Source organism: Varanus komodoensis, unplaced genomic scaffold (assembly GCF_004798865.1).
Source record: "Varanus komodoensis strain SLA01 unplaced genomic scaffold, ASM479886v1 scaffold6_4, whole genome shotgun sequence".
NCBI lineage: Eukaryota > Metazoa > Chordata > Lepidosauria > Squamata > Varanidae > Varanus > Varanus komodoensis.
In genome coordinates, this window is record NW_025336347.1 from 4,045,245 (window position 1) to 4,061,927 (window position 16,683).

Consider the following 16,683-nt stretch of genomic DNA (forward strand, 5'->3'; position numbering starts at 1 on the left):
GAAGTTTCTGTCCTATTTTGCTGAGCATTCCTAGAATATACTCTTGAGGGATTATATTTGGGCTTGATAAATATATGTTTGTACAGCTGCATGCTTCTTCCTTTCTCCCCTGCCTTTGTTCTTTCCTCCTTCCTTCCTTCTCTTGCAAACTTTGCTGTCCACCCCACACTAAAGTTCTCCCAGCCCTCAAGAGCAGTTTGGTAGGGAGGGATATAATAGTGGGAAAGCTCTGTTCTCTGTGTGGAAGTCACAGTGGGGTTTAAGATCAAAGCCTTTTATCTGCTATTCCAAAGCCTGTCAGCAGCCATATTTTCACAAACTCATTCTGAGCCTTTACAATATTTGGGGTGGGGGATTTTCTAAAAAATGAAATAGGTAAGGATGAGTCCATTTCAAAATTTGCTTTAAGCCATATACTGAAAAGTGAGGAACCCTGGCCTATAGTGTTGAAAAAGACTGAACACACAGCTTAAATGCAAAATATGTTTTGTGTAAAAGGCAATCTGCCTCACACAAACTGCCTTTCTGACTCCCAACAGGGCTTAATCTAGACATAATTCATTGTGTGGGATGTGGTGGAGAAGGAGGAGGCTACCATCTCCATGTTCTGTTCCATGTATATAATTCACAGAAGCCTCCAAGTCCAGAAGTTTACATGCAGTAATGCAAACTTTACTATTTAGTATTCAAAAAAGCACTGTTTGGCAATGTCATGTTGAAATATTCTTCTAGCTCGCAGGTAAGGAAAAAAGTTAGACCATTCTTTGTAGAAAAAGGAAACATTACAGACCTGTTTCAAAAGCTGAAAGTTGAGACTACTCTGAAATGGAGCATTTTAAGTGAAGCCGTAGGCTACAGTGCTATGCATACTTACCTGGGAGTAACCCACAGAATACCAAAGGACATCTGAGTGAACAAGTGTGTAACTGTGCTTTTAGTAAGCTATTAGTAAGTTATTAGTCTGAGCTACTTTATTTTTCCTTATAAAAATTCTAACCAGTGATCATTAGGCAGATAAGACTTTTTCATATATCATGCTAGGTAACATAATCTTACACCATGCTGCTTTTGAAATGGCTGCTTTAAGAAGACTGATCAGCTGTGAGACGTTTGAGTATTTTTGCTGGAGGCACAGAGCACAACCTAATTCAGAGCTAGTTCCAGTGTGTTGAGATGTAAGACTGTACTGAAGAGGACATGCTTCAAATTATGATTTTAAAATGACTTAATTGCACCCAGAATTGCCAAATAGGTTGCACCTTTAAAAACTGAACTATTTGAATTCAAAATGAAATGCTACAAGGGTACTCATAAGATGCAGGTATCACGAGATCGCTAGGCAATATTGCATTTAGGCACTCATGTCACATGCTGGCCCTAAGGATGCTTAGCTGCAAAATAATGTGTTGGATGGGTCAGCTCCGGAATCTTAAGTCAGAATTTGCTACCTCAGAAGACATGAATTTGGATTGGGTCCATATGAACTTATTTGGGTCCCATTCAGATCAGGCACCACTGCCACCCTGTCACTTAGATTCCACTGAAAGCCCCTTTAGCTTCCCGTTCCCTTTCCTGTTGGTCGGTCGCACAAGTGAGAATGTTTAGTGACTTCTATTTTACTTTACTTAAAGTAAAGTAAAGGTATTACTGCATGAGTATATTGAAACACGGTCATCATCGGGCACAGCTGGCCCACTGAAATCTCATGGATCAACTTCAGTCCCAAAGCCATTGTATATGGGCTCTGGTAGCCCTGTGATTGAAAACAGTATAAGGAAATTAAAGTTGTAAGAGAGAGGGCCACCTGCTAGTTCTGGTACAGAGGATGACTGACTAGTTATTTATTTATTTAGAATGTTTGTATGCTGCTCCATTGCTTATAGCCTCGGGACGGCTCACATAAATAAATAAACATAATACAGAAAAATAATACAAATAAAAATCGAGAATCACCCTGGCCACAAAATTAAAACCTATAGGTATTATTAAGAGTTGTTAAAATATCATTTAAATAAAATGGTCTTAGCCTGGGGCTGACTATGAGGTGGTCACTCTCTGTGGCAAAATACACTTCCAGCCCACAGATGACTGGCATGGGATCTGGATTGGCCCCTGAAAATTGATCATTTGGCCATCTCTGATTTGGATTAAATATTTGAGAAATAATTATTTCAGATTTGAGTACCACTGTTAAGGGTTGTATTGGCCTTTCAAGGTAGTTTACAGTACACCACACTTATCACAAAACAGATAAAAGATAACATTAACAAATAAAGTTATAATGGAAAATTATACTTCTCGATCAACAATAGTAATATAAAGCAGAAATAATTAAAAAATTAAAAGCCTAGATCAACTCAAATTGGTCATATAAATGGAGACTGAGTAACTTAAAAATTCACAGAATGAGGATCTAAGTGAACTTTTTCTACAGGGGAGTTCCATAACAGTAGAGGTACCACTGTGAAGGCACCATGTTGTGCACTTGCCAGCTTGATGGACTTTACCGGCAAGACCTCTTAATGTTGAAGCAGCTGCAGGTAGTCCCTCAAATAACCTACCCCATGCTGTTAGGAGAGCTTTGCGAATACCCTGGACTGAGCCACAGCTGGGAACAAAAATGACAGAACTGACGCTGTCATGCTTTGGACACAGCATAAGAAGGCAAGACTCACTGGAGAAGACTATCATGTTAGAGAAAGTCAAAGGCAGAAGATGAAAGGGAAGACCGAATAGGAGATGGACTGAATCTATAAAGGAAGCCACAGCCTTGCACTTGGAAGAGCTGAATGGAGCAGTCATGGACAGGATATTTTGGAGAGCTTTCATTCATAAGGGTTGCCGGAAGTTATCAGAGATAACGTGATGGCACATAACACAGCAGATTCTGTTCTGGACTTAGGAACAGTACTCTGCATGCAGTCCAGAAGCACGGTGGCAAGTACTGCAGTTGGTACAGAATCAGTGTCATAGATGCCCATCACTTGACCTGTGCAAGCATCCAGGCAGCTGGGGCTTCTGCATTGTTTTCAGAGACAACTGCACCCGAACCATGTTTCACTAGCACTGTAGGGATGTAATGAGCAAGGTCTGGTTTCTCCAGGTAGGGGTGTACCTGGCCAATCAGCCAAAGCTGGTAAAAGCCATTTCTGGCAGCTGTCGCCACCTGCTGGAGGTTTGCAACCTAATTAATTTATTTGAGGCCACAAATCTTTTGGCAAATAATTAAACTTATGTCAAAGTTAATTGCTTAGCCTTTAACATGTTGGAGATCTCTGTATTTTACCATCAGCAGGTTGATTTTAGGCAAGTAGGGTGGTAAACTGAAGCTGGTACACTTGCAGTTATGATCCTGGAAAGGGAATCTCCGTTACATTGATCAATGGGTTTTTCTGCCTAAGTCAGAAAGTGATGGACTGAGCAGGCACGTGCCTTTCCATCAGTAGCTGTCACCTACAGGTGAGGAGTGCTGTTTTCTCCTATCCAGTAGATGGTGCAATGTGCTAGGAAAATGCCTTTGGAAAGTGAGGGGAGGGATACAGAAAATTCAACATACAGGAAGAAAGCTGTTACCCATATTTGCAAGCTTTTGCAATATATTTTCTTCTAAAAGAGTCCTAGTAAAATTTAAGATTATTCCTTACAAAATGATGCATATACTTTCAGTTAAGAACTCCAAGTATTATGGATTTTAAATATTTAGCAGGCTAATTTATTGGTATTTAAACTGTTCATTGGGCCTTGTCCTCATTAAATGGAGTGTACATTTACTGCAGCAACAATATATCTTACTCCCTTGAGGGAACAGCTGATAAACCACTCCTGTCTTCTTAAATGGACAATGATCACATCCTCCATTTTCCCTCCTCCCTTCTCCCAGTTAGAGTGGGATAACTTCTCTGCTTTTGAAGATGTTGGGTAAGGACCATGTAATTCATATCCAAAAGGACAACACTTTAGATCAAAACCATCAGGAGATGAGATAATGCTGAAGTTGGTAATTCCAATCTGAGAATAGACAGGAGGAAAAACTGACCTTGCCCAAAGGCAAAAGGTCTAGTTTTGTCCATCACAGCATTGCCTATTATATTGGCAGCAGGTGACCACCCATTCTGCAAGACCCAGGCTACCTTAACTTCAGTCATAGGACCAAGATAACCTGGATCTTCAATCATAGCTTAGCTTCAGACAAACACCACCTGTTCCCCACTTCTATTCAGTACTTTAGTACAACATATGCATTCTGATTTCCTCAACCTATGAACGATCATCTGATCTTTTTAGGGAACTAACTTCCAACAGCCCCTGTTTAATATTGCCATAAACTTTTCTGAATGGAAGAACATTTCACTTCCACTCGTAAGTTAACGTCGCTCTAAGAAAATGATTCATTGCTGCCAATTCATTTTGTCACTTCGAGACTCCAAATCCATCTGAATCCTGAGCACCCTTGACTCTTCTCAGTCAAGAGAGTGAGCTTGGCTAGTTGTGTGATCCAGGTGCAGCCATCAGATGCCTGCCTTTAGGCAACTGTAGTGTTGAAGGAGCCAAGCTGTGGCACAAAAGTCTGTTTTGTGGATCACATTTATTTCCTCAGAGCTACCGCATGCATGTTGTCACAGCAGTATCTTTCCCAAGCACTGTGTGAACTGGGAAAAGCAAAGGAGTAAACTGCAGTCGCACTAGAGGGGTCACAAGGAGTCCAGCGTAGCAGAGTAAGCAATTTACCTTTGCCCAACTCTCCCACAACCCCAATGGCAAGCAGAAAAATGAAGCACGCATGTCAAAGATTCCTTCCTGCAGGTGACTACAAACAGCCGGTACAAACTTGGGTCCTTGGAATTCTCAGTGATGCAGCTACTTCTATTTTTAAAGCTCGTGAATGCATCCAAGTTCAACAGATAATGCTGCCAGCAATATCACATTGGCCTGTGTCAGTAAACAAATGATTGGTGTATGGGGGTTACAATGTTTATATTGATCCTCTCGTAGTTTGTGTAAAATAACCTGTACCTTTGGATTGCTACTTAGATCTTCCCGATGTGTTGGACTATGGCATCTATCAGCCCCATCCAGTAGGGCGATTGGGATGGAGACTGTAGTTTAACACATCTGGAAGGTACTTGTCTGGTAACGGTTAAGTTAGGGTGGTACTAAACTGTTTCAGGCCGTGCTTTATGCTGTTATCCACAGCTGCTTTTAGCCAGAATGGTATGTGGCTTTGTAACAACAGTAACAACAGCAGCAACAAAATTCAAATACCTCTTACAATCAGGTCTGCAGCAGCTGATAGCTTGTCCACACTCGTCTGCACTGTGCAGACATATTTTCCAGCATGATACAGCTGGATGCTTCTGATCATCAAATCACCAGCGGAATCCTGCTGATAAAGTAGGGGAAAGTGGTTACAATTACTTTTTAATGAGCTCTAAACATAATTATCACATGAAGGACACTGTGGCTAATGGATTTATTTTACATTGGCTCATGAAAATATTTGTAATTCTAGCTGTGGCCCATTTAAGATATGCGAGCTTGCCTCGTAGATAAGAGCTGAGAGCATGGTTGCCTGAAAAGGACATGGGAACTTCAGGTCAACGAAACAGTTTGCCACAAACGTCGCTTGAAAAATAGGCAAGCTTTGCTCTGCCACGCTGCAGACGTCCAATTTATAGCCTTCATTGGTATTCAGGTGCCTGCTTCCATCCATTTAAGACGCGAACACCAACCCAAATTACGAGGCATCTGCAGTACCTTCCATAGTCTTGTGCCACAGCCAGCATTTTGATTGCCCACATTTTTGTATTAAAAGGTGGTTCGGCTGGGGCTCTCGGAGGAAATTTTGCATCACCTGGCATGCAGTGACAATAATTTGTTTCTCCAAATGCCCAATACTCATGTCTGATTAGTAAGTCTATGGAATTAATTAGGGTTCCTGATTGGGTGACTCCAAAATATTTCCTCGTGGGCTGCCATGCAGTGCTCATAAGTTGGAATTCTAAGGAAACGATTGTGGCTTTAGCTTTTAATGGAAGAATATTAACATTGTGCTAATTTGGGGAATTTTGCGGAACAATTAGGAGAAATTGCCAGCAACAGCTGCTCCTGTGCCCCCTGCAGGGCAGGACTTGAAGGGCTTCTTCCACAGATTTTCATCTTTCACACCTGCCTAACAGTCAGGGGACAGTAGTTAATGTTAGCAACTCCAATTTTCTCTCTTCTTCTCAAGACAAACAGCAGTCTTGCCCAGTGCGTAAAGAATTTGTCTTGGAAGTGGGACAGCTGGATTCAGGTAAAGCCTGTTTCACATCATAGGCATAGTCCAATGACTAAGCGTCAGTCTCGGCTCTTCAGCGCGAAGAGGGTGATAGTCGTTTTGGAAGGGCACTGTGATGGCAAACAAAATGCAGATTGTTTGCAACCCCAGAATGCTTTGCAAGAAAGTTCCAGGGCCAACTGAAGTTTAGCACACTGTTTTCTCACACTACTGCTAAAGCATGTGAAACTGCCTTTTCTTCTGGTAAGTGCTACTGCTGAAGGCTGAAGAAGTGTGGGGCCCTATCCGAAGCTATTGTTTAAGCCTGAACACTGAATAGGCAAGTGGAATTGTTTTTATTATTGTTGTTGAAATATGTACATTTTCTAAGATTATTTGCAACATAAAAGATCAAGTAGCTAAAATGGCTTTAACCAAAAATTTTGTACTTACATGTGCACGCGCGCGCGCGTGCGCGCTCTCTCTCTCTCTCTCTCTCTCTCTCTCTCACTCACACACACACACACACACACACACACACACACACACACACACACTCTGCTCCCACTCTTCATCATTGTGCTGGCAAAGTGCTAAATATAAAGCACAGGAGCCAGAGTCCCACTGCTGCTTTTGCCCATTGCTCTAAAACTGGTAGGCCATTTTAGGAGGTCTGGGGGCCAGTCCCTCATGCAGGCTGCACACACTGCAAGGGAATACAAAAGTGCACCTAGAACTGCTACGGAGCAAACCTCTTTTGGTCCAGAGTGAACTAAGGTAGTTTTCCAGAAAGCTGCAACACTAATGGCTATTGAGAGAGGCTGGGATCCAAAGAGCTGCTTTGGCTTATAAGGAATGGCTTTTGTTTTGACTTTCTTTTTTCTTTGAAGAGCTGTTTGTTGTGCCTTACCCAAACTGTGTTAGAACCCTCCCCAGCTTTGGTATTTAAAAATAATCAGTCTGCTGTGCATAGAGGGGAAGGATTACTCGTTGATCAGTTTAGAGTACTTTCCTGATGGTTTATGGTACTCATTTTATGGTTCTTTGAATCCTGGACCAAGCCTGCACAGTTTTTGGACCTCCCTCATCCCAGTAAGCAGGATGATACTATAGGAGCTGTTTGGATTTTCCATGGATGGGCAAGCATGTCTGAAACTCTGCATGTAGCAGGGCACATAACGGGGCCTAGTTATGTGGGCAGCATCTATTGCAAGCTTGTAGGAAGTATACAGACAAGCTGATGAGCCATGAGCCTATTATGGCATCATCAGAATCCACTCTTGTATAACAGCAACTTGCCTGGGAGGTAGTGTATGTGTAAAACACACACCTTCCTTCAACTTCATGGAGTAGCTATCCATGGTGTCCCATTATGGATGTTTGTAGCATCTTAAAAGGGTATACACAAATGGGTAATCTTCCTCTCACATAATCAGTGGCTTCATGCCTAGTAATAGGAACCTTTTAGACTACAGATGATCTGATGACAACACACATTGTAGCATAGTGACAAATGCCCATGAGTTTCCCATTTGTTTCCACATGATTGCGAAGATTGACATTTGATATATTTTCCTAATGCTCTGCTGCTTTTGAAAAGCATAGATTTCTGATAAACCACGAACTGAACAGTGCAACAATGAAGATACAAAAACCCTCATTCTAGAAAACCTTCTGCAAGCATGTACCTCTTCCTACAATCAGCACTGCTATTCAGTGGGTGCATTCACACCTATATTCTCAATCAGTACTAGTTTACTCCAGTGGTATACTATTTCACTTCTGTACTAGCAGTTCTGTCAGCTCAAATGACAGCGAAGTGAATTGGCAATGAAGTGAAGTGTTTCACTGCTGAAGTTACTCTACTGTAGACTAGTACAGCTGCGAGAATGCCTGGCGTTAGCAGGCGACAAGACCGGTAACATGGGTTATGAAGGTGTAACACGAATGTGATATGTCATTTCTAGAGGCATGCCAATATATTTAGCTACATTTTATCTTTTTCATTGTTGCAATTCTCAGCATTCAAGGCAAATAGCCTTGGGGAATTGCTAATATTAATACTTACCCCTCCAACTCTTTCAAAGTGATCCCCATCTTTTTCAAAGTCTATCAGGTGTCCATTAAATGACCAAGTAAATATAATATCAAGTGGGTGATCATGAGATACTTGGCAGGGCAGAAGAATGCTTTCGCCAGCAGTGACATCCATGCTGGTGGGTGCTACCATAAACTGTGTAGGGTCTGTAAATAACAAAGGATACCAAAAGGCATCATGAATAACTCACCTGGTAAAAACAGATCACAGAACTTAGCTAAATCTCTAAACAGCTGAATGAACTCCTTGAAGTTGGATCATTATCTCTCTTTGGCAAGCCGGGGTCCTAAGGCAGTCGCAAACCACTTTTAACATTAATTTAAGGCATGAAATTTAACTGAATCTTAACTGAAACAGCTTCAGTAAGAATAAGGTTTTGAATATTTAGCTAACTTGGCAGTTAGGTCATTGGTACAATTCTTCATTACTGTGCTATTCACACTAAGGCAGGGAATAAACAGAATTGGCATTTCAGACAGTATAGAAGTAACTTTGTGTTATTGTCACAGCTACAGTAAGTTATTGCTGTTAAAGCCAAGGGTGGAAAGGAATCCTAAATTAAATAATAATGGTTCAACAATGTGTTTTCTCTGAAAATTTCCTGTTTAAAAGCAACTCATTTCTTTAATTCCTTTGTAGTATTATACAATTATAAATATTGTATGATGCATCAGCTTGCAGAAATATCTAATTCTGAAAGATGATTTTACCAGTAGCAGTAAAAAGGCACTGCATACTGAGATACCTTGAAAACTAAGGACACAGTTAGCACCTTTACATTCCATTGTTTCCAGCATGAGAGTTACATGCAACTTGAATTCTCCCCCACTGAAATCAACTTAATCTATAAGTGCTTTACATAGGTTTGCTGATTCCTTCCAGGTTTAATGTGACATGAACATTTGCAAGCATCATTAGATGTATGAAATGCACTGAAAAGGTATATATACGAAGAAAACTATTTGCTACATTTCTAGTTGTTGTTGTTGTTTAGTCGCAAAGTCATGTCTGACTCTTTGCAACCTCATGGACAACATTCCTCCAGGCTCTCCTGTCTTCCACGACCCGCTGGAGTCCACCGAACCCCACATTCATCACCTCAGTGACCTCATCCAGCCACATCAACCTCTGCCGTCCCCTTCTCCTTTTGCTGTCAATCATTTCCAGCACTAGAGTCTTTTCCAATGAGTCCTTCCTTCTCATTAAGTGGCCAAAGTATTTGAGCTTTAGCTTCAGTATCTGTCCTTCTAGAGAACAGTCAGGGAAGATTTCCTTTAGGATTGACTGATTTGATTTCTTTGCAGTCCAAGGGACTCTCAGAAGTCACACCACAATTCAATTCTTTGGCACTCAGCCTTCCTTATTTCCAACTCTCACAGCTACAGATTACAATTGGGAAAACCATAGCTTTGACTATACGAACTTTTGTCAGAAGGGTGATGTCTCTTTTTAGTATGCTGTCTAGATTTGCCATAGCTTTATTTCCAAGGAACAAGCATCTTTTAATTTCTTGGCTGCAGTGACCATCTGTGGTGAATCTTGGAACCCAAGAAAATAAAATCTGTCACTACCTCCATTTCTTCCCCATCTATTTGCCAGGAAGTGACAGGACTGGATGCCATCATCTTAGTTTTCTTAATGTTGAGTTTCAAGCCAAAGTTTGCACCCTCCTCTTTCATCTGCATCAAGAGGCTCTTTAGTTCCTCTTCACTTTCTGCCATTAGAGTGGAATCATTTGCATATCTGAGGTTGTTGATATTTTTCATGGCAAACTTAATTCTGTCTTGTGATTCATCTAGTCTGGCCTTTCTTATTATGTGCTCTGCATATAAGTTAAATAGGCAGGGTGACAGTATACAGCCTTGCCGTACTCCTTTCTCCATTTTGAACCAATCAGTGGTTCCATGTCCAGTTGTCACTATTGCTTCTTAACCCACATACAGGTTTCTCAAGAGACAAATAAGATGGTCTGGTACTCCCATCTCGTTAAGAACTTGCCACAATTTGTTGTGATCCATACAGTCAAAGGATTTAGCATAGTCAATGAAGCAGAAGTAGATGTTTGTCTGGAACTCCCTAGCTTTCTCCAAGATCCAGTGTACGTTGGCAATTTGATCTCTAGTTCCTCTGCCTCTTCAAAACCCCGCTTGTACTTCTGGTAGCTCTCAGTCCATATACTGCTGAAGTCTAGCTTGTAGAATTTTGAGCATAACTTTGTTAATGCATGCAATGAACGCAATTGTACAGTAGTTTGAACATTTTTGGCACTGCCCTTCTTTGTGCTTGAAACATAAATTGACCTTTTCCAATCTTGTGGCCACTGTTAAGTTTTCCAAATTTGCTGGCATATTGAGTGTAGCACTTTTACTGCATCATCTTTCAGCTGGAATACTGTCTCCTCCACTGGCTTTGTTGCTAAAACTTCCTAAGGCCCATTTGATTTCACACTCCAGGATATCTGGCTCAAGGACAGTGACCACATCATGATGGTTATCAGGGACATTAATAGCTTTCTTGTATAGTACTTCCATGTAATCTTGGCACATCTTCTTAATATCTGTAAGGTCCCTGCCATTTTTCTCCTTTACCATTTTTTTAGCACCCAATAACTGACATTTTGGGTGGTTCACCAAATAAATAAATAAATAAATAGCGACCCTAACTTATAAAAACACAATGCAAAAATCTAAAATGTTTAAAACAGTGAAATAAAACTAAAGTAAAAACCATCAGCAGTGCAAGGATCAAAAAATGGCAAGTACAGTTTTGAAAAGTTAAAGACTATAAAGTCTGAGGAAATGAAAAGGTTTTCATTTGGTACTGAAAAGGCCACAGTAGTCTCTGGCAGAGAAGGTTATGTAAAGACTGTCTTAGGATCAGGACAGGTGTACATTGGAGGATATATTTGTCGTTCAGTTGCAAAGTTGTACCTGATTCTCACAACCCTATGGATCACAGCACACTAGGCTCTCTGTCCTCCACCATCCCCCAGAGTCCACCCAACCTCATGATCAGCACACCAGTGACTCCATCTAGCCACTTCTTCCCCTGCCGTCCCCTTCTCCTTTTGCCTTCAGTTGTTCCCAGCATAGGGTCTTTTCCAATGAGTTTTTCCTTCTCATTAGGTGGCCAAAGTATTTGAGTTTTAGTTTCAGTATCTGTCCTTTTAGAGAACAGAAAGACATACTCCTTCACCTAATTAGGCTCAAGACATTTAGGGCTTTGAAGAGTAATTTCAAAAATTTGAATTGGTCCCCAAAATGGACAAGAAACCAGTGCAGTTCACAAAAAAGGGGATAACATCGTCACATTGGCTAGTCCCTGTCAAAAATCTCTTCCCTCTTTCAGACCAACTTCTGATATTTTTGGACTATTTTCAGTGGCAGCTCCACATGTGAAGCGCTGCAGTTATCCAAACAAGACTCCTTCTGGGATGAGGGAGAGCTGAAGCTAAATCCAGTTAACAAAGTAAAAATTAAATACAGCCCCCCAAAGAACCTCTTCAGTGATTCTGGAGTTTATAGTTTATTGTTAGTGACAAATGCAGTAAAGAATTAAACTGTAAGATTCCTGCAACTTTATCCATATAACATGTGTTTTTGAAACTGCCAACATACATACACATAACTTAGGTTATTTTACTGCTGCTGTTATATGATTTACTTTTATTTTTCACTCATAAAGTACTAACAGGATGGATGTGGGCTCTCTTTTTCCCTAGGTAGACTGTAAAACCCATGATTCAGACTTGTGCCATAAATTCTTTATTTTACTGATCGGAGGATGGTTTCTAATGCTAGATTTCTATTTGGGTTTAAGTCTCGAGGTATTTGGGGGCAGAAATTATGAGAGAGAATTGTCGGATGGGTTCAAAACATGAGTTTTGCTATCCTTATGGAAATAGTCTTTTAAGTTGCAACTTCTTTCAAATGCCTTACATCAGCATTCATACGTCTATCTTGCATCTACGTATATTTCAATATCTATAGGACTATCCTATATGCATTATATCTGAAGTATGGACAGTGCCTTATTTTGCTGCTTAGTAAAATAATATAGCAAAGTATTTAGCAAGTAGTTTAGAGGGTATTTGCACGGCCCCCATGGCAGCCAGCTGCCTTTCCAAGGTTGGAAAACTGACCTTGGTGTGGAGGCAATGGGGGCATTCCAGGGGATGAAGAGGTAAGAAGAGTGAGACCACCAAGCTAGTGTGTCTGGAGAGGGCGCCAACTCCCTTGCCTCCCCTTCTCTCTCAGCTAAATGGATGAAAATGACTTTCCAGCTAAAATGTGGAGTGACAGGTGCAGGAAACCAGAAATCATCTTTCCCTCTCCTCCGGCTTTGCGCTGTTTGAGTTTGAGGGCTTATAAGCAATGAGGGCTGTGGCCTGTATGGTCCATTTGCCATAGTATTCACACAGTATGAGCAAGCTGCATCACCCATAACATGCCTGACCATTCTGTTTGTCCGACCTTCCCATCTCAAAACAGTTCTGCTTGTTTGCCATCTCTTTTGGACAATATACCACATGTGATTTCAGATAAAAATAGGACTTTCAGTTCAGTCCTGGACTAGGCATTTGAGACATTGGAACAATTCCCCTATAAGAACCACTTCTGTTGAGATCCAGAACCCGATTACTAATAATTTAATGAGCATCACTCTGTTTACAAATGAGCAGTGCACACGGGAAAGATGGGATTCAGGGGGAAATAGTTTCTTGCTTATTCAAGCTGGGAAGTTTAAGGGCAAATCTTCTGATGAATTCCAAGTGACTCACAGCAACCTCTCAATGATTTGCTGTGTAGCTTTGGGCAAGTAAATTAATTGCCACATTCCTCAGTTTCTCCTATAGCACAGTGAAGCAGCATTTATCTATCTGACATGATTTAATGAGGCGCAGTTAACAAATATGAACAGAGTAATAGGTTTCTCTAATGAATTTAGAAAACAAGAAATGGCTTAGGTTGAGCACCCAGTAGAGAAGAGTTCAGAATTTATCACTCAGTACAACTGTTTCTACCAACTCATAGATTTTAGATATTCCTTTGTCATTACCAACTTAATCTGAGTTCCTCACCATTATGTTTTCTAACTCTTCTTTCCCAGTCAGTACTAAAAGTACTGAAACACATACACATTACATTTTTTAATGAAGGGAAATTGTGCAAATCAACTACTCTACTAAACCATACCACCAGGAATGTTTCACTTGTCTTCATATATCCATGTAGATATATCACTCTGAATATTAATGTGGACTTGTCTGTATGGAACATGCCACACTTCCCAGAAAAGATGCATAGTTTTCATAGGAGTCAGTCCTAAAAGGAATAAGCAATCAAAAAGTACTTGCTAGTACTTTTATGGATGAGTTTTGAACATCTCACCCAGTTAAACACAACAAATGCCCAATGTCTGCAGAGTCGTCAATTTCCCCCCCAAAAAAATCTACTAATGTTTTATAGATGCCAGGCAGAGATATAGTTTGACATATTGCATTGTGGCTGAAACAATCTGATGAAAAATGACGCTGGAGTGTAACTCTGATGAAACTTTTTCTAGTCGTATTCATCATGAGCTTAAGCCTTCTGCAAAGCAATTTACCAATCACCCCCAAGGAGAAAGCTTACCAATCTGTTCTCAAAGACTTGAAAAAATGAAAAGATCTGTTTAATGACCTTACTGTAGCAGCAAATGTAAAGTGCAATGCAGAAGCCAAATCAGGGCATGCCTAGGAGATGTCAACCAGCATGTCTAGGAGAAGTCAAATGGCAATCAGATATAAAAGTCAGTGATAAGGGCCAAATTTGGGCTATGTGTTAATGGAACCCAATATTCTGGCTGTCTTCTATATTCCAAAGTTGGATACAAACATCAGCTGAGGATTTTCTATGAGCTTAATTATAAATTAGTTCAATACATCTTGATTATTTACGTAGACATTCTCAATTGCAGCAGTGAACAGACATCACACTTGTGGGATCTGCTTCGGTTTTGAATGGAGCCCTGGGGTTTACTATCCAGAGAGAAGTAACAGAGTTTCAAGTAGCAGGCACACTCTTTGAGTTTAAAAAGAAGGTGCCTCTGAGCACATGTTTAGTCCACATTTTTTCCTCTGTATCAGAATTGAGCTCAATCCCAAAAAACAAACAAACAAAACAAAAACTCTCAGGTTTTCCTCAATCTATCTGAATGTCAGCAGCCTAAATATTTTTCTCTAAGTCTCTTTAATTGTTACTATTTTAAAACAAGCCAGAAACTCCTACCAACTGAGCTGAAATCACAAAAAAATCAGCCTTCTGCCTGATGCTGTTCTACTGATTTAAAGTATCTGTGAAAGATCCACTAAAAATATATATATATGTGTGTAGTTTTAATTGACAGTGACAACAAGATCATTTCACTACACTCTTGGCAAGCATTTTCTTTTGTAGTCTTTGTGTGACATCATAGTCATTCAAGAGCATTTGAGTGCATAAAATAGAATAACCAGAAAGCAAAGACCTTGGCCATAAGAGGAATTTCAAAACCCAGCTTAGGACATCACTGTTATCAGTTCCACTAAGGTCTCAAAATACTGTCTAAACTTTTGAGTGTTCTAGAACTCTTCATCTGGGAAGACTGTCAGCAGAGCAAAAAGGGGTAGAAGTAACTGATATTCACAGCAGGGAGTTTGTCCCCTTGCAAAAATGCCTTTGTTAGAACTCCTTCTCTTATCTCCCAGCTGCCTTAACCCAAGGCTATAACTTTTCTTCTAAACCAAGTGCCAATACCGGCAAAAGGGATTGCACAGCCAGCTGTAGTTATAACCCATCACATTGTAATCTAAAGAGCCTTTGCAGCTGGCAAAGTAGCAGCCACCTGCTCATAATGACAACAACACAATCAGTTACCTTGGGATAACAGCACTTAAGAGCAATTCAGTATTTGATTTGCTTAGAAACAAAGGTTTGAGAGGTAAACTTGAAACGAGTTAACTGTTTCCGGCAAACCATTCATCATCCTTTAAAAAAATCATAATATAAACAATCATAGGTCTGATAAGCTAGAGGTGAAGGCACTCTAGTGGCTTAGAACTGTAAATGATGCACAAGTCAATCGAGTGTGATTGGAACACCTTGATAGTTCTTATCCATGTGGGTAGAAATCATTGTTTCAGAGCAATATATGGGGAAGGAGGTTGTTTCTTGGTTATTCAATGAAGCTTGTTATATGCACAATTGTGCACTTATGGGTTTTTCTAAAATAAATGCACAGGTAAATATTTATTAAATGTTTGAAAAATATATGACTCACATGTTCCATTGCTGCATTCAGTCTAATAATTTTACAGTCATACTGGGATGTTTTAAATTGGCAAGAGTTAAAATTTAGACTATTGAATACTAAAAAGCTTTTTTAATTATATGTTGTAGAACCAAATTGATTGATAAAATGACCTGACAATTTTCATTCTCCAGGCGAAAAGTCAGCAGTCTTAACTGCAGCTGTCATTGAGAGACCATGAGAATTTTACTTCTACCTCTGTGAGCAATCTTCAATGGGGCAGCTGTACTTCTTATCTAGTGAAGGGTTAGGGTAACAAAGCTATTACAGGGTATCTGCTGGCTGAATTTGATCCTTCAAGCAGACAATAGATAGATGAATTGAATCACTTATAGCAAAAGTCTGCCTCCTTTGCTGCTATATTTAGGAATGTTCACATGACAAAGACGACAGGTTAAGACTGGCAAAATACTGGTCCTTGTAGCTGGACTTAGTCTGAATTGCGGTCTTGTGCAGCCTCCTCCCCTCTTTTTCCAGGTGAGTGTTTGATTGGGATTACTTACATAGGATTGTGCTCTGAAAGAAGGCATGCAAATTACCTAATATTCTCTTTTATCAGGATATATTATATTTATATTATTTTTTTACAGGCTGGGCATTAGGACTCAGTATTGCTAGGCAGCTGCTGAGCCAGACATTAATTAATTAATTAATTTAGAAAATTTCTATGCCGCCCCATTCGCCGAAGCCTCGGGGCGGCTCGCAAATAAATCAATTAAAATATTATACATTAACAATATAAAACAAGTTATCAATATAAAATAAGTCATACCTGCAGGAAACGGAGTACACCTAACCTACATCTTTTTTCCTTGGTACCTTTTAAGTTCTTAATTAGAGGAAAAGGTTTTCAGGGACAATCTTGATGTTAGAAGCACTAAGGGTTGGACAGGGTTTAAGTATGAATAAATTCTGGGTTACATGGGCATTCCTGGGCTAACGGAAACCAGAAGTAACAAGCCCACAGCTCATTTCTTTGCTCAACAGTGGTAATTCCTAT

The 16,683-nt window shown here is 40.2% G+C and overlaps 1 protein-coding gene across 1 annotated transcript in view; it reads right to left on the minus strand.

The window, feature by feature from the left end:
- CNTN4 (contactin 4) overlaps nucleotides 1-16,683 on the minus strand; it is a 428,771-nt gene that overhangs the window by 18,864 nt on the left and 393,224 nt on the right. Inside the window, exons 13-14 of the mRNA XM_044451804.1 lie at nucleotides 8,325-8,500; nucleotides 5,263-5,383 (exon numbers count right to left, since the gene is read on the minus strand). Coding sequence (XP_044307739.1) covers nucleotides 5,263-5,383; nucleotides 8,325-8,500 — 297 coding nt within the window. The remainder of the gene's footprint in view (nucleotides 1-5,262; nucleotides 5,384-8,324; nucleotides 8,501-16,683) is intronic.